Source organism: Triplophysa rosa, linkage group LG23 (assembly GCF_024868665.1).
Source record: "Triplophysa rosa linkage group LG23, Trosa_1v2, whole genome shotgun sequence".
Taxonomy (NCBI): Eukaryota; Metazoa; Chordata; class Actinopteri; order Cypriniformes; family Nemacheilidae; genus Triplophysa; species Triplophysa rosa.
The window spans coordinates 9,445,646-9,464,295 of NC_079912.1; the positions used below are offsets into that span (position 1 = coordinate 9,445,646).

Consider the following 18,650-nt stretch of genomic DNA (forward strand, 5'->3'; position numbering starts at 1 on the left):
GAATATTTTCAGTTCCTCAAAATAGCAACGCGCCAACAATGCGCCTGAACACACCTCTTTTTTAGACCAGCACGCCCATGGGCGCACAAATGAGCACAAATGCATTTGCTATTTAAACAACGCAGCGCAGGACGGGAAAATGAAAACTGTGTCAGGCTGAAACTAGCAAAAACACTTTGCGCCCATTGCGCCGGGTGTACAATAGGGCCCAAAACATCTTAAGACACCATATTATATTTGACAACTACTGTATACAACACAGGGCAAGACTTTCATTGTAAAGCAGCTTAAATTTCATTCTAAATTGCATTAAATTTTATTTATCTGGTCTGTTTTTTATTGTCATTTAGTTAGTTTTATACCACCTGTCCCCATTTACTTTCATTATAAAGAAAATATGAGCCTTTGTGTTTCATGGGTGAAAGACAGTCGTGGTTTGGAACGACTGACATTTGTTGAAGACGTATTAGGGGGTTTGGAGTAACAACAAGTTGAGAAGGACGGACACTGAAAGAGAAAATAAATAAAGCGCAATTGACGTCAAACATCAGTTTTAGCATGTAAGCCATGTAATGACACAAACCGTTACACTTCGTAAATCTTGAGCTGACATTTCTGTGAGTTTAACCCTGTTTTTGTTGGGTAAATTCAAAGCTGTCACGTCAAGTTGAAACCTTTAAGATTGCACATTTGTGTGGTCTTTAAGAAGACAGTGAGGTAGTAGCTTCAGTTTGTTTCGCAATTCATTGGTTAAATAAGAGGAAAGCTGGCATGAATAATTATCTTTGGCTGACGTTCTTTTGTCTCCATTCCCAGGTTGCACACAATGGCCTCATTTTGGAAGTGGACCACCCAACATCAGGAAGGATAGCTGTGCCAGGTTTGTATTCAATATTTTATTGTTGATGTGCAAAATACTCTGTCGTTCTCTTCAGTTGCTCTTATGCAGGAATTTCAGTGATGGAACTAAGATGTGTTGTACATATAAATATGAGATGCATCCAGTTCTAACAAGGGAAAGTTCACTAAAAATTAAGATTTTGTCAATATTTACTAACCTTCATTGTTTTCTTTGTGTGGAACCCAAAGAAAACAATGTGTGAAGATTTAGCTACATCACATACAGTAGCAGAGAACACACCAGTTTGCCTTTAATAAACATTTCTTATGTCAATAAGACATGTCATTTTCTTACGCCATTTTATTATTTCAATTCCAGTCCAGTGTCTGTTGAATTTTAATAGAAACAAACCTAACAAATCTTAGGAATGACATAAAGTCATGCAACAGAACTATGAAAGACTGACAATGCAAAGATACATGAATGTTGTGAAAAAAATCAGGCTCATTTTGAACTGATTTTAAAACATTAGTATCGTGTTGTTTAAACATGAATATAAACTTGTTTTCTTAGCAGATCTGCAAACATTGCTTTTTATTTTGGACAGTTTGTCCCATTTCAGTTTTCTGCAAATAATGCAGAAATGTTGTCACTAGTTCACAGAATGAAACAAAAATGATCATTTTAATTAAACATATATCTTAAATTCAGAAAAACTGAAAATAATTTTGGAGTGGGTCTCTTCATTTTTTTTCGAGGCTGTACATATAGGGGCGATTTCCCGGACAGGGTTTAAGCCTAGTCCCAGACTAACTTAAAAATTAGAGGTGTCTTAATCGACAACAACTTGCACTGACACATCTTAAAATATATCAGTGCGATTGTTTCATCTCAAGATGCCCACCAGTGATGATTTTTTTGTAAAGTATGTTTTTAAAAACAACTTATTTAACCAAGGCCTATTCCTGGCTTACCACCCCATAAAGTTGATCAAATTCCAAAAATAACAAAACACATAAAAGTATTATAAAAGCAATCCATGGCACTGGATTTCATCAATGCAAAACATGCCTTTTTACACCGTATTTTTTACTCTATTTTTGTTTTCCTGTACAAATATCCGGACATTCCTAAATATAGATACATTTATTTGAGAAACAAAATTAGGACATAGAGTCTTTGAAAAAATTTAGTCTTTGCTTAACACAACAAAGCATCAACCAATAAGGTAAGATAAACTTAATTCAAAAGTTTAAAAACAATGCTTATAGCAAGTAACTGCTAAATTTAAAAATATTTAGACATTTGTACTGGAAAACAAAACTATTATGTACAGTAATCTTTGCAGTGATTCATATTTCCGTCCCTTCTGTGAATTTGTTTGTCCTCTTGGGGTTGTGGAGGGCTGGATCTTATCTTAGCATCTTGGACCACAGGGATCTGTATTTAAAGTCTTGTTTAAACCGTATGAAAGCTTTGTGTGAGAATCAGATACAAGGCATGTCTATCCTGTGTTCAACTGTTGTGGTATTCAAAGGGTTGTGTAAAAGTCTTCAAAAATGTCTTATACTTTGTCCCCTTAAAAGATACGGTGAATGAACAATGACTAGGAATGACAATTTTTATTTCTGGGTAAACTGTTGCTATTTTTACACTTGAACTTTCCTGTTACTTTTCTATACTATCTGTCCAACAATCACCCATCAGTTTTCCCCAGGCTCCTAATGTCTGGATTCATCTCATCATATTTGACACTGCAGATGACTGTAGTAGCTTACTGCCTCCCTTTGTGACTCTCTTGTTTCGAACAATGGAGAACCATTTTGATGCTTTGTTTCTTGTTTAGCTTTTTTTTGTCCATTCAATGAAGTAAAACAGTCTTTCCATCAACATAAAAGTCAGCCTATGCTCTCTTACTCTCAGTATGAAAGTCCCAGAGAGACGCTCTCTCGTCTTTCCATTCCATCGTCCGGATGTGCTTCTGAAAGGACCGGTCTGTGGTTCAGTGAGCTTTGCCTTTTGAAAAATCTTAAATGGTGAGTCTAACATTTTTTAAAGGTTATTTGCGGAACGTTGCTTGTTGTCGAGGAGCACAGCGTTGTTTTTCGCACATTGAGTTGATTGTCGCTGTTTTGGTGGGATTACATAGTGCTATCGCTTTAAATGTCAAACCCTCGTGGACTCGCTTCAGACAGGTGGGTTTACTAACGGCGAATTTAGTCGCGGTTTTCAACTCTGTAAACACACAAATACACGCCACTTACGTCTACACCATGACCAACCCCTGCTAATGATCTATGCTTTGTGACTAAAAAGCAAACACTGGCAGGAAAGGGATGCTAATGGTTTTGTCATGGCTAGTTGGTTAATGCTTCAAAAAATCTACGCATACAATGGATGTTTACTTCCTCTTTACAATGTAAAGTAGAGGTATTTTTCCCAAACACCACTCGCCTCCCATCAGTTTTCATCTCTCTTTCTTGCACCACAAACACACTTTAGGAGCGCTGGCAAATTCTGCATGCTTCCGCGACCACAAAACAAATGTATTCTGCGTCAAAAGCCTCTGGAGTGATACTCGAGATAATCATGGCGGCCCTTTGATGGCAGCCAACTGTTGTTTACCATTTAGTTGTTTGCGCGTTTGTTGTCTATCCGAGCCAAATCAAGGATGATTGTGAAGAATGTCTCGGTGAGGCAGGGGCGGAAACCACAACAAACACCTTTTTCTATTCCACGTCCCTGACCCATCCATTCGCTAACATATAATAACACGGCGCACGCTTGAGGCCTCTAATCTTCCGCAACGATTTACACGTTTCTGTCGCTTTTCACCACCAGCTGCACGTGTGGACCGTTTCCCATTTTTGGATGACTTTGTGTGATGCGATGAAACATCCCGCAGCAGATACAAAAGTCCATGACTGTTTTGTATACGGTTGGTACTTTGCACCCCGCTGTACCTCTTCCCATCAAATGCAGCTCTAAAGCGCCAAAATGGAGTTCCAAAGGCGCAAAATTGGCCATTAGCCGCCATATAGAAAGCGAACAAATATTATGTAATGATGTCAGGAGTGCACACGCTGGAGTTGAATAAGACCGAAACGGCTTCACGAAACGATCTGACAGCAGCAAAGGTTTATCAGGTTACATAATCACCGAATTACTAATGACCACAGAATTCAAAATAATTGATTCACGGGCGTGTGCAGAAATGAGACATACACAGAGATGTGTATTAAAAATGTGTTTTTAAGACATCAGACAGAACGCAAAGAGCTTGGTAGATGTTTGTGTGTCGGTGATTTCGAGAAGCGTCTTCATTAACGGCTGTGCTGAACAGTTTATTGTGATGAACTTCCCTAAATAAACCCCTTCATTTCAACTGAAGGCCCTTGGCAGGAGCTTCTTGTTAGTTGGGTTTGCTGCTTCCTGTGATGCCCGTTGCAGATTTGAAAAACTAAGGTGAGACGTTTAATGATGTGGGAAAGGTAGAATGCGAGGACTAATTTGAGGATTTCCAGCGTTACGGATGAAACCTGAGATTCTCAGAGAATTGACCTATTACCAATATATGGAATCATCTGTTTATATTTTACTAAACCCCTGATGATAGAGTCAGTCTATGCACAAGTTTTCTATGTGAAAAGAGAGAAAAATGTATTGGTTATGGATGTGACAAAAGAGGACTCACGTTTTTGAGAGACGGCATACTTTGTAGGATTAAAATGCACAAACCAGAAGCAATGATCCCCACCAAATGGAGAAGGGATGACTCTTCATAGAACACAAAATAGTTCATATATTTTTATTTTCATGTGTCCATTTATGAAGAATATGGACAATTATGGATGTGACAATTATGTTATGGATGTGACGATTCACTTACCTGACTATAGAAAAAGATTAGGCTGGTAAAGTTAACATGTTATTATCGCGTTAACGCATTAATTAATTAACGCCGACAATTATTTTATCCTACATTAACGCCGTTTTTTAAGGAATATTTTATTTCGAAAGTCCGTTGCTCACTGGCTCTGAAATGTACAGACAAACAGAAGGGGTGGGATGTTGAATGGTACTGGCTGGGGAATGACGTCACCACGCGTCTCAACCAATGAAAGCATTTGGGGTTGGCCTATAAGACTGCTGAAGCGCACACATGAACCAGGAACACCAGAATGGAAAGGAACCAAACTCTTGCATGGACATTTCATTTTAAATCTCTTCCAAACGGCGGCGTTGATAGAACAAACCACTCAATTTTATCTCTCCTCCTTCAGCCATGCGCTTATCTATCAGTGCCCTCGCCCCACAAAGACGTAATATGCGCGGGTGTAAAAGGATTATTTAATGCTATTAATGATCAAGCGGAAACTGAGTTCTCTGAAACGGAAAAATAAACACAAAATTACGTCAAAATTCAACTCTGTGTTGAAAGAGAGTTTATGTATAAGCAATAAAATCAATGATCATTATAAATTGTTTTTTTTTATATCAAACTAGACGTAATGTTAATGCCCTGGCAGTGGCAGATAACTTTGGTTTTATATTTAATTTGATTACATTAATGTTTACGTTGATATTTACAATACATATTTTAAGTTAAAATTGTTAATGCTACTATATTAAGGGAATTCTGTTGTAAAAAAAGTGTTTGCAAACCAAATCTTATTTTACTTTTGTTCATATAGCAGTACTTTTAAAACAACAGTGCACAATACACTTCTTTTAAATTAATTATTGAATTTTACGCGTAACAATGCGATTAATCGCAATTAATCACAGAAAAGTCATGCGATTAAAAACATTTTTTTATCGCTGCCCAGCACTAAAAAAGATGCTTTAAAAACAAACAAACTTAAATCTTTCAAAACTTTATAAGACACAAAATAACAATTCTATTTTACTTTAATTTGCCTATTTATGAAGAATATTTACTGTAATGGAAGTGACAATTCTGTTATGGATGTGACTATAGAAAAAATCTTTAAAACATGAAAAAATGCTTTAAAAACTATAAAAAAGAGAGACTTCAAATGGGTACTTAAATCACCAAATATTGACATCTGACTCATAAGTAGGGTAAAAACCTAATTAAAAATTAACCTAGTTAATTTTTTTATCTTAAGGTTGACATTTGTATGGAATTGCCCATTTAGGATAAACAACGCACAGACATTGTACTGTATATTGAACACAGTTGAACTTTTAAAAGAAATGGTGTTTCTAACAAGTATATTATACAGACGAGCTGGATATTCATGAACAAAAAAGCGTCTTTAGTTCTATAATCAGGACAAATGTTCTTATAGTTTTTGACGTGTACTTTTATAGAGCTTTCTGTGAAATGGCCCACCCGGTTGCATTCCTTCACTGCGGTAAGACTTGTTCTTTTTCTGACGTTAGCGAGTTTGATGTGTTCCACAATAACACATCAGCATTGATTTTTCGCTGGGATGTGATATAATTGCCCGTGTATTCTGCAGGAACACATAAATGCAGATGCACATTTCGTGTTCTTCAGCTGTCAAATTCAGAGAACTCTTAGCCAGTTTGAAACACACCGTCTAAACTTTCTGAAGTGTAGAAATACTACGGTATGTGATGTATAAGATGTAGAATGGCTTTTTATGAATCATCATGTTTCTTTGAAGTGATGAAATAAGGCTCAACGATACGCAGTACAATGAATCACTGAAGAGTTAGTTCTTTCAATATTAAGCCGAAATTTAGTTATTCACAGCGATTCGCCATATTAGTTTGACACCTGCAATATCTTCTTCCTCTTTCCAGATCAGTTTTCCGTGGAGATATGGAATGTGTAGGCATATTATGTATACTGCATATACATTTAATGTGCTTAATATTTATCTGTTGATGTGCTTTATGAAAGAAGGTTCATTAACTGCATTAAATACATTGAAAGTGCATTAAATCTCTTACAGCAGACCTCATAAAATAAATAAAACCTTCAAAATTCATGCACGGATGTCTCAACAGCTGTGTGAATCAAAGGATGAATTCTCTAAAGAGCAAATAAAATTGTGCTTGCATCACAAGGCTCTAAAATAACCTATTGCTGTATATCTTTTTTAAGATTTGCCATTTGTCCCGAGAATCTTTTCTGAACATTTTCTCCCAATTTAAATCTAGATTAAAGACACATCTTTTCAGCAAAGCATTCACTTAATGCAAAATATGCTAAATAAAGCACCGGGAGACTGCATTTATTAGATATTATTTACTAGAATAATCTTGATTGTTCTATAAACACCATGCCATGGGCTGTGTTTTACCTTTTTTGTGTTTTTCAGTTTTTCTTATTTTCTCCTGTAAAGCTACTTTGGAACAATGCACATTGTGAAAAGCGCTATATAACTAAAATTGAATTGAAGATTTTGTCTCCATATGGTTGTGTTCGCCTGGTCTCATTCTGCAGAGTGATGTTGTTTAGATTGCATTGCAGTGATGAGAGGTGATCTTGAGGTGATTTATCAGGTCCTGTCATCTCTAACCTTATTGAAACATATAGAAAACCCTTCAGTCCACAGAACTCACACCCCCAGCCTCCATTTATGAGCTGAGGCTGAATGAAGGATTGTGGTCCTGGGGGAAATTTTACGAATGAGAAGGTACAGACGTGAGACAGTGGGAAAGGCCGTGGGCGAAGTGCATCTCCTCTGATGTTGGATTCCCAAACGGTTTCCTCTTGTCCATGTGGAAATGTCGTGTATATTGACAGGTGAAGTTTTGGATCCAGAAAGGCTGATATTTACAGCTTTCTGCTGTATTGAGTGACACTGTGGCAGATGCAGTGTTTATGTAAATAAAAATGATTTCATAATTTATTCATCCTCTTGTGTTCTGCAGAAAAAAGAAAGTCATGCAGGTTTGAAATGACAAAAGAAGATATTTTTAAGAATGTTGGTAACCGAACAACACTGACCCCCTTTGACTTCCATTGTATGAACACAAAACCTCTTCCAACTTACTTTGTGTTCCACAGAAAAAAGATTCACGTACAGGTTTTGAATGACATGAGGGTGAATAAATGGTGAGAGATTTTTGGGGAGAACTATCCCTGGGAGAGACCAAATATTCCAAAGTGGACGGATCAACCACTGACTCATTCATGTGTGAATGTGAGTTTATCAATAAAATAAAAATAGTTCAAGATAGATGAGAGTTCTTTCTTTGCAGTAAGTGTTGCTTTTTTACATGAACACTCTTAAAAAAAGGAGCTTCAAAAGGTTCTTCGATGCCAATAAAGAACCTTTAACATCTGAAGAACCTTTCTGTTTCACAAAAGGTTCTTTGTGGCGAAAAAGATTCTTCAGATTATAAAAATGTAAGAAAGAGATGTTTTTTTGAAGGTCCTTTGACTGAATTGTTCTTTGTGGAACCAAAAATGGTTCTTGTATGGCATCGCTGTAAAGAACATTTTAAGCACATTTGTTTTTAAGAGTGTAGCTAGAGTCGTGTCAACTGATTCTTCAAAAATAAATGAAAGAGGGAAGCATCTTCTGTTGATCATTGGACTCCAAAACTTTCTGACAAGATGATCAGTAACGTGGGACCTCCTGAAAAAATATAATTCTTGCATCACAGAGAGAGGTTTTTAACTTCTCCCAGGCCTCAGTTTGTGTAAAATGAAAGCATCTACACCTATAGTCTGTCAGATTCCTTTAAAACAAAGAGCCGCTTTGACGTCACTCAGGGTGTCGTAATGGTGTGCACTACGTCTCCTCTGATGCAGCAGGGACCGCTCTCTGATAAAAGAGCCCTTTCCCCTCAGGCTGTTTTCATTGTAGGAACATTGTGGTCAACTTTCACATCTCACAGGGAATCTGTGTGGCAGGGTCTCAAATGTTTGATGACACACTGTTGGCTTACACTCTTAAAAATAAAGGTGCTTCACAGAGATGCCATAGAAGAACCATTTTTTGTTCCACAAAGAACCATTCAGTCAAAGGTTCTTTAAAGAACCATCTCGTTCTTACTTTTTTATAATCTGAAGAACCTTTTTTTGCCACAAAGAACCTTTTGGGAAACAAAAAGGTTCTTCAGATGTTAAAGGTTCTTTATGGAACCAGAAGGTTCTTCTGTGGCATCGAAGAACCTTTTAAAGCACCTTTTTTAAACTGTTTTGCTTTTCCTGCATTAAAGGTATTTCACCAGGTTTAATTTAAGTGAAGTTTGACAGATTTTGTGGCTTTGTGGGATGTCAGTTCACGAAACAATAATTTTGATTCAACGCAAAGGAAATGTTAACAAAAAACGTATTAACAAATAGATATATACACTGTAAAAAATATGAAATTGTACTGTTTTATTTTACAGAATTTCCCCATACTTTTGAAATACGGTAAACAGTTACAGAAATAAACTTCAAAAGTTACAAGTTGGGTGTAAAATAACATGGAAAAAAATATTATTTTATGTTACAAAAATATTATTTTACGGTATTTTTCTGGTGCCCCATCTTATTTTCTTCCAAGCACATTTTACCAATTCCTCACCACATCAATCTTAGCAACTACTATTAATTGTGAATATAATCATTTATAAGTGATATATAAAGACTTGAAGTGAAAAATGCTTTATATTTAGGTGTGCTTAATTATTAACCAGGATTGTTTCACTGGTAAAATTTGTCAAAAAAAGACATTTTATATACACAGAAAAATAAAAAATATGAAATGCCCATGAGATACTGATGCAAATTGCAAAATTGAGGTGTGACCAATAGGCAGCAAAATGCTCCTTACGTCAAGTCCAACAAAAAACGAGCCTAGAATAAAAGATACAGTTTAGCTGCAGAAGAATTAAGAACGAAGGTGAAGAATAAAGTGTGAAATCACAAGGAACCCTTGAGTCTCAAATGCTATCGTTTCCCAGAACCGCAGCCTACCTCCAGAAATAAAAGGTGTCAGATTCCAACACTTTGCTAAGATAAAAAGAATCCTAAAATGTTGGATTTTAAGAGTATTTTATGTAAGTGCTTTTAACAAATAATAGGTTTTATTTTTTGTAACCAAAATGTTGGCCCTGTCTACCTTCATTGTAAGTGCATATCTTTAACCACAATCATTTAAATGAAGGACGAGTCCAAATTGTTTTATGTGGTACACGACATTAAGCCACAAAAGCTGTCGATACATCTTAACTTGTATTGAACTGGAAGCTTTCATTTCATAGAGGATGGCTCAGAATCTTGCTTTTCATGCCAGTTTTCTACTTTTATGTCGGAAATGAGTTTCATGGTTTTTGGGTTTCCCTGGAAGTGGACTTAGAAAGTGAAAGGCCACATATTATGATTAATTTTACTCTCTTTAACTTTTTCCCCTATTTTCTCTTCTTAATTGCACGCAGAAGTCGCCGTATACAAACCAGCCCAGATTAAAAGAGGTTGAGTTTTGCCTTTTAAACAGAATCCAGTCTGACTCACAGTTTCCAAAGATCTTAAGGAACTCATCAGATTCCAACTAACAACTTCACCATCTCCAGATTCTTCTCGCTGTCTTGATGCACAAAAGCAGTGCCTCTCGTACATTACTTGCCAGTTATTGTGAATTCCAGGCTCTTTTCCCCTAAACCGCAGTATAATGAGGTATGCCACGCTCGCTCTTACGTATGTTTCTCATGATCCTCTTTCATTCGCTTCTCTCGTTTTTTCTCTATTTTACTCATCATCGTTGCTCTCTCTTCTGCCCATTAAAGATTCAGCGAGTAGTAAAAAGAGCTTGAATGCTTTAATAAAAGAAGTGTGAGGTGCTACTTGTTGCGTGGGCTCAAAGACCTTCAAATAAAGATGTTCATCTTTGGCTGACGGCTCCCGTTTCTCACCCACTCTTTTTCTGTCTTTCTCTCCTGTGCTCAAACTCCAAACTGAGCGCAAGATATGTTCAATCAGCATTACATGATTTTTATTGAGAAACAATCAGATATGTCACATTTAGGACACATTCTTAAAGCTCAGCTAAAAAGCTGTTGTATTTTATTCACATCAAGAGTTGCAAAGCCTCCTCTGATTGCTCTTGATGTGATAAAACTAAAAAACATGTTTACTATAGTTAAACCATGGTAATTTTGCCAATGGTAATCAATACAACAAAAACCATTACTACACTTTTACCACAGAAAAACTATATTGTTATGTTTGACTTAATTAATATTGCATGTGTATTTGTAAAGTGCAGACAATTTTACGACTTAACTAAACTGTAGGCATTTACGGTTGCTAAGCATCTCGCTACATTAATATAAAACTCAGCTGATGTCCACACTTACAGGTGTTTGTATGTCGGCTATTTTAAAGTGACTTCAAATGTGACTCATCCAAACAGATTGTAGAGCCAAAACTATCTGTTTCCGTATATGTGCAATAAATCGGTGTAGATTAGATGTAGATTAGTGTAACTAATGTAAACCGGACAGGACTATCCAGTTTAGCACGTTGTCTTTTTTCAAGCAAGGAAACTGTTATCTCTAAAGGAATGGAAATGAGGTGGCCACCACAGAATCCAATTGTCGCTGATATTTACTCTACGGAAAGAAGACCGGTACGGGGAATCTTCATGGACATACCGGAAAATGACGTCCAATCTTTTTTCAATCAGGAAGGAAACTGTGCTTTATGCTTGAATGATGACATTTAAATGCAATCAGAGGCGCACGAGACGCCTGCATCCATATCACTTGGAAAACGTCAGGAGCAATTTAGCTTAGAAGTACAACTGTATATTTAACATGTCAGTGTGATTTAGAACAATCTTTCACTCATGTCTTCCCTAACAGAGAAAGTGAAATGAAGACCTCACTTGAATCACTCACTGATGTTTAGCAAATTCTTAAGTTAAATGCCAGCTTTAACCTGCTTTATGAATCATAGTAGGGTTTATTTTTGACCTTCTTTTATTTAAAAAAGCCCTGTTGTTAAATTCAGTATCGGCAACAACAAGCACAAAAAATCATACCCCTGACACTGCCTCAGTTTTTCATACCGGGAATGCACAGCATCGCTCCAGCTCTGAAATCCAGGCACCTGACTCTCCGCTTATCATGCCAAATGAGCATTTGACTGCACTGTGATTCTGGATATATGCCCGGTTATAATGCTCTTCTCCATCATTTAATCACCATAAATCAGGACCGCTCCACAACAAGCCTAATTTACAAAGAAAGCATGTGTGTTTGCGCTGAAAACAGTTCAATACACACTGCACCGCTTTTTACCGCACTCAAATACAGCAAGTGTTCAGTAAATTGGCCCTTAACTTTCTTCAAACGTTTGACGGTCCACGGATACTTCAGAAGTGTGCGGTGAATGAATAAAGTTCAGAATGGGAGGAGTGAACACAGTGGGCTTTGTTGCGGTAGAACGAGAGGAAAACCTTGGACCGTGCCTGCGGAGGAGAGGAGCGTCCCACTCGGTTCGCCACGGTAACAGCTGAGGAGAAGCAGATGTGTGAGCGGGAGGCAATTAAGAGCCTGCGGCTGGCCGATCAGAAGTGGGGGAGAGTGGAAGATAGAGGATGTGGTTAAAGCATTGCTTCTAACTGCTGAGACTGCGAAACCACACACAATCATGTTTGAGATCTGTCTGTCCCTGCTTTACTTTAAATTGCCATTTACTCCCGTATGTCTGTTTGGAATTGCTCTGTATGTCTGTTTGAAATTTCCTATCTTAATGTTGTGACGAAGCGAGAGCCACTGCTCGCTTAGGGAACAGGTAACGTGAGGCCAAAATTTGAGTAACCAAAAACATTATGGCTTACTCGCACAGCACTCTCGTGCAGGGTGTAGTTTACTTACAGTGCCAATGATCAAGACAGTCCGCAGTGAAGTATATATACAAATGTACAGCAACAAAATCCCACAAAGTACCAAAGAAACAACAAACGCAAAATAAACTCGGAAATTGTATCCACAATATACTAAGGATTGAGGGTTTTGCTCGAGGTACCACTGTTACGCTCTCGCTGACTTGGTTAACAAGCCCTAAACATGAGTCTGGGCTTCCCTTTTTGGACCAGACTCCGCCCTTTTCTGGCAACACCCATTAACAGGGAAATATCCCAATAAATTTGACACTTTTTGCATTAACCACCTTTAACATCATGTAATAACCAGCATTGAATGTTACTCCTCAATAATAATTAGCACATACATACGTTATTCAACACTCAAACTCTTCAAAACATAATTTACAATAATCCGCCTATGCATAAGGCTATTGTTTCCCGGCTGCACTGTGCCGGCGCGACCGCACTGTGACGTCATAAACCATTGGCCTTCGGCCGCTCGGTTTGGCCGACGCAGCGTGTATCCACCGAGAGACCAGATACTCCCAGACAACAAACAACTGCACAAAACATGAAGACAAGATACAAGTAATGTATCAGCGGTAACAAGCAGACGGGTTTGTTTTAAACAGTTGTTTACATTGTTTTACTGTTCATTATGTTATCATTTGTTGTCATTGATTTAACTTGAATGACTTGTAAATGTATCTTTTAGGTCAGGCTAATGTTTCATTATGTTTCATTAAGCACTTTAAATCGAAGACAATAAATGGAAACGTTTATAGACTAGAGACAAGATCTTACTGGAAAGTAATTTTGCACGTTCACTTCAATAGATTCAGTTGTTTATCTCAAACTGTTTTAGTTTTCGTCTTTTGTATGTCCTCTTCCTGTTGTAAGCATAAGAATCTCCAAAGTGCAATTGATGACAGAGAGCATCTCTGTTTTAAAAACTGACGGGTACTGCACCCGCTAAAATTGTGAAAAATGTGCAAGAATATGCATTTATGGGATGTTTTTGCAACAGAACTCAAGGGATATGTGACCTATAGGTGTGTAGGTGAAAGCACTTGCTAATAAAGAAGAAATCTGTGAAGCCTATCTTTGCATTCAGTATTACAGCTGTATGTAGGTGTAAGCCCCTGGCTGAGTAAAACAGTTAATGAGTGTCAGTTACCTAAGTGCCCTTACTTTGTTCATTTTCATCACTGAACAGGCATTGGTTATATTATTGTGTGGGAGGAGATGCTTAGTGATTAGTTTCAATAAAATTAATGAGACTTGCGAAAGAGAAGTTAGAATATGGAGGTATATGTTAATACCCCCTAATGATAGCAACATCTGAGGTACGAGGAAGTGACTCACCCAGATTAACTACAGTTGTCATCCGCCTTGACATCATCTTTCTGTAAATGCCACATTTGGATATTTAGGGCATATTCATATTTCACAAGAGTTTTAGGATGTTTTTTTGTGCTTTAACGCTGGTATGACGAGTAAATGCAACAGGAAGCTTTTAGAGCTTTTAAGCATTTATTAATCATACACTTGGATGTCTTTGTTTAAAATGTTGCAAATCTTTTGTATTCTTATAACCTTACTGTGTAACATGAATTAAAACATTCTAGAATTAAGTTCAATCATGTTCGTAATTACTTATTGTATGCATATTCTACTTTTATTTTTTATTATTAGAATGTATGAATTTATTAAATAAAGGTTTAAAAATAGATATATGATGTTGCAGGGTTGCCAGGTCCTCAGTTTTCCCCTATAGTTATATCTCTAGTACTGTCGCTGTGGGATGTTTTTATTTAGCAGGTTATTTTAAAATTATTTACGAAAACACTTTATGATCTATTATGTAATGAATTTAAAAAAAAATTGTGACTGTAAAATAGATATTTTATTTATGAACATGATGTATTTTAGATTTTGGTATTTGGGCTAAGGCTATTGGGCTAGTTTTGGGTTAGGTTTGATCTGGCAACCATGTCCCATGAAACTACTGTATTATCACCACTATGTTATGAATGTCATCAGACAAAAAAACTAACTTAAGCACATTTCTTCTACAACGTAACTATTTTATTATTAAAAAACAATCATTTTATTGTTGTTTCTTGTTGTATGTACACAGGCCCTGCGGCGCGGTTCAGTAGTTTTGAATACAGCCAGGCGATGCCCCCCCCTCTGATTGGACAGCACACGGTCCAGGTTCTCAGAGACACTCTTGGATACAGCGACGATGTCATAAACCAACTTCTGGCCTCGCGGACTGTGACACAGAACGATGTACACTAAGAGACCTCGAGCAGACTGGGAAAACTCCTCAGGCTATCATAAATACTTCTGAAGAATCCTCCAGTCATCAGCCAGCCGCCCATTAAAGAAAAATGATTCCCTTTCGACTCAGTGGTGATAATTTTGCGATTCATTTGATGAATGTCCACAAGAGACGAAACTGCAAATGCAAAAATAATGACATAATGACACAGTTCACACACGAGAGTGTACTCTGCCAAATGACGTGCTTTTAAGCGTCATCTGGATATTAAGTAAGCACACACATGATTTCACTCCGAGTGATGGATAACCGCTTACATTTTCTGATCAGAGACTGAATAACATCAGTGTATTTTTTAAGTTCAATAAAATCACGGTATGTCTTTTCTTTAAGAATGTTTAGTGGTCAAAAATGCCAAAATTGTCCCTTGCAGGTGTTAGTTTAAGACGAGAGGTCGCTTCACAATCCTATCAAAGCTTTTGGCTCTACGTTAGTACATAGTTGTTTAGCCGTGCAGTGGAAAAGCCCCATAACTTTCAAATCTTTCATGTCCGATCTGTGATTTCCAGCGACTTGGGACGCAGACTCATAGCAGAACAATGCAATGAGGGTGAAAGGAAGAGAATGTACTATATCTTTTGATTACTCAAAACGATATTTCATAATGTCCGCGTTCACGTTCCGTCAAATGACCCGGTGTGTTTTGACAGACGTTTGCTCAGCATGGAGACACTTAAGCCTCATCGTGAGAAGCCGTCCAGCTCAATGCAAAGTTAAAGAGAGTTTTCCTGAATGACTCATCTGTTTATACTGTTCCAGTACATTTCACTGGAGACCTTTTTAAATAAGTCCCCGGAATGAAATAATGCTCAGTTGTAGTCTGAGCAAGGTTGTTCTCAGCCCTAAGGTCCTTCCGTTTAGTTAGAACGGACAATTAACATTCAAACCAATAACCCTTTACTGACATGATAATGGTGTGATCAAATCCCAAAATGTTTATGAAGCAACAGATGTCAGCTCTCCGTGGCTTCGTTGAGGAAGACTTTCCTTTCTACACTGGCAGTGTTAATGACAGACGTGTAATGCTAAAGGTCAGAACTTGGCACAGGTCGGCAGTCGTCTAACGGTGTCCCAGGAGGACACTGGGAAAACTCGGAAGCAATATCTGTCAAGCATTGAAAAGGTCAATTACTGTGTGTTACGATGTGTGAAGGTTACGATAACCTTACTCGATCTCTTCTGCTATCGCCACGAAACCGTTGTTTTTTTTTGTTTGGCATTTTTCTGCGCTTTTCCTCTGAGGGGAATCTCAGGGTGCCCGGATATGAAGTCCAGGGAGAGTGCTGGGAAGCGCTTTCCTGTTTTCAGTTTGTGTTCCGCTGACACATTCGGAGAAGGAAACGGGTTATCCAGCCCAACCAGCTGCACATGACATTAGCTCCCTCCCTGCGTCCCACGCTGCACCTCTCTTGCCTCAGCCAATGGGAGGTGACCCGTGCCGCCGTCACTTCCAGTTTTGCATGTGTAGGCCGTTGCTTTGTCGACGAGTGGTTTCCGGAGCAACCGGCGAGCAATGAAATGAACTAAGCAGACCTAGAGTGAACCTGCGGTTTTGAGATGGGAAAAAGTAAAGGACAAAGAAATTTGAAGATAAGAATTAAAAAACCATCTGCAAGTTAGTCGGAGCAGCCATGAACTTCTTTCTTGGAGCGTAGTTGGTGAACTGGGCACATGAGTTAAGATGAAACACCAAGTAGAAAGCACGGCAATCTGACTATGGGAGACTGTTGGCAAAACGGGCCAAGATGTTAAAGACTTTTTTCACCATTTTTGATCATATGGGCAGTCAAAGAAGCTGTCGGCTTTCGATACGATGCTGGGCTGCCGGCGCGAGAGCTATAAACGTTGTTTGCCGTTGATTAGTGTCGTGACGTAGCACTGCATGTGTGTATTGGCCAGGACAACCTGAAATGTCCATTTATATTATGATGTTTTTAGCCACCAAATATTGGTGAAGGGTAAAATACCTGGCGAGCCACATGATTTTTGAAAAGAGCCACAGATTCCCGAACACTGCATTTAGACCATCAGAAAATGTATTTTTTCTGAATTTTGTTACCAATATTTGGGACACCATCAAAGTACAGTTTCAGACTGAATAGACAAAGACAAAATTGATCAAACTAAAAAAGCAAAGTTTTTTGCCAGAATGGGTAACAGGGTTTGGGAATTGGCTTTCACTTGTCACTCAGTGAGGATTGAAAGGTCACATTTGACTGTATTTAGTACACTGAAAAAAGGGTTTCATTCAACCAATTAAACAATTTTAGGGTAAGGATTCACATCTATATTTTATATCTTAAGCCAATGAAAAATAATAAAGAAAAGGTATATATTTTTAATTGGCTTAAGATATAAAACTACCCTAAAATATTTTTTCAGTGTAATAAGAAGGGAATAACATAAAACCGTGGTGTAGAAAAGGTCTCCAATAATTAAAAAAAGAAAGAATCCTACACCTTTTTATTTTCTCAAATATAGCTGAGATAAATCTGAAAATGGAATACAAGTGAGAGAGTTTCCCTCAGGTCAAAGAGAACAGTATTAGACATCTTTAACATTATTGTTGTTTGATAGTATTTACACAGATTAACTATAAACAAATGCTAATTATTTATAAATAATAATCTAAAAAACAAGTTTAATTTTATATTTGAAAAAGAACTGAACCATGCTTGCCTGTGCAAAACTCGGGTCATGGTGTTGGAATTGGTCTGATCTTTTCCCATAATTATATATTGTGTTTTTGCTGGGAACTCCAATATATTTTATGAGTTGCTTCAGACACCTGTATGAACCAATAAAAAAGGTTAGAAAAAGACACTTGCTGCAAAAATGTGATTTCGAATATTAGATGATCTGTGAATCTCTACTTTCAATCGCATGAGCCAAAGTGAGTGTAAAGTGAGTAACCCTGAAAGTTATACGGTGAGTGTCGGCGGGACCGTGTGATTTTTAATGAAGAGTGTGGGAGTGCAAAGAGGCAATAACAGTGGTCCTGTCTCCACTGAAACCCTGATGATAATCTCACACGTGGCAGAAGACACTGAGGAAAATATACACCGTATGCCAGAGGGAAGACTCGAGAAAGGATTCCTAGCTGCAACATGCTAATAGATGAACTCCAGGTTCTTTCATTACACTGTAAATTCTAATTAGTTCAGTTTACTTAAAAAAACTTTGGAAACCGATTGCCCTTATTTTTTCAAGTTAAACTTAAAGGGACGATTAAAGTTAAGTTAGTAATCAGCTATAAGTAAGCAGAACAAACTTTTTCTAAGTAAATTAACTAACAAATGTCCAGTGAGTTTAATATTTCAATTTCAGTTAATATACTCTTTTAAGGTTAGTAATGTTACTTAAAAAATGATAGTAAGACTACTACTTTAGTTCAATTTAATTAACTGTGATATATTAATTACTGCAAACATTCTAAATACTAGTACTCTTGATACAAGTTTATTCTTTCATTTTAAGCTACGACAACTTAAAAAAACATGTTCAATTTACTTTATAAAACTTTAGAAACCGATTGCACATATTTTTTAAGTACAACTGATACAGAAGACACAACACTTGTCTGACATTCTCAACTGTTTATTTATCAATAAACAGCAAGGCAGATTGTCAAGAACATTACAATTAACTTGTAAAT

At 37.3% G+C, this 18,650-nt stretch overlaps 1 protein-coding gene across 3 annotated transcripts in view; it reads left to right on the forward strand.

Moving 5' to 3' along the window:
* The window catches only part of sugct (succinyl-CoA:glutarate-CoA transferase), a 112,163-nt gene that overhangs the window by 82,099 nt on the left and 11,414 nt on the right, over positions 1-18,650 (forward strand). For 2 of the 3 annotated variants that reach the window (XR_008961854.1, XM_057322905.1), the window contains exon 13: positions 817-880. Coding sequence is in view for 2 of the 3 variants with exons in the window: in XM_057322905.1 (XP_057178888.1) it covers positions 817-880 (64 nt within the window). In the remaining variant the exon portion in view is untranslated. Of the gene's footprint in view, positions 1-816; positions 881-14,788; positions 17,704-18,650 lie in introns of those variants that run through there. The other variant, XM_057322904.1, reaches the window with a different exon arrangement.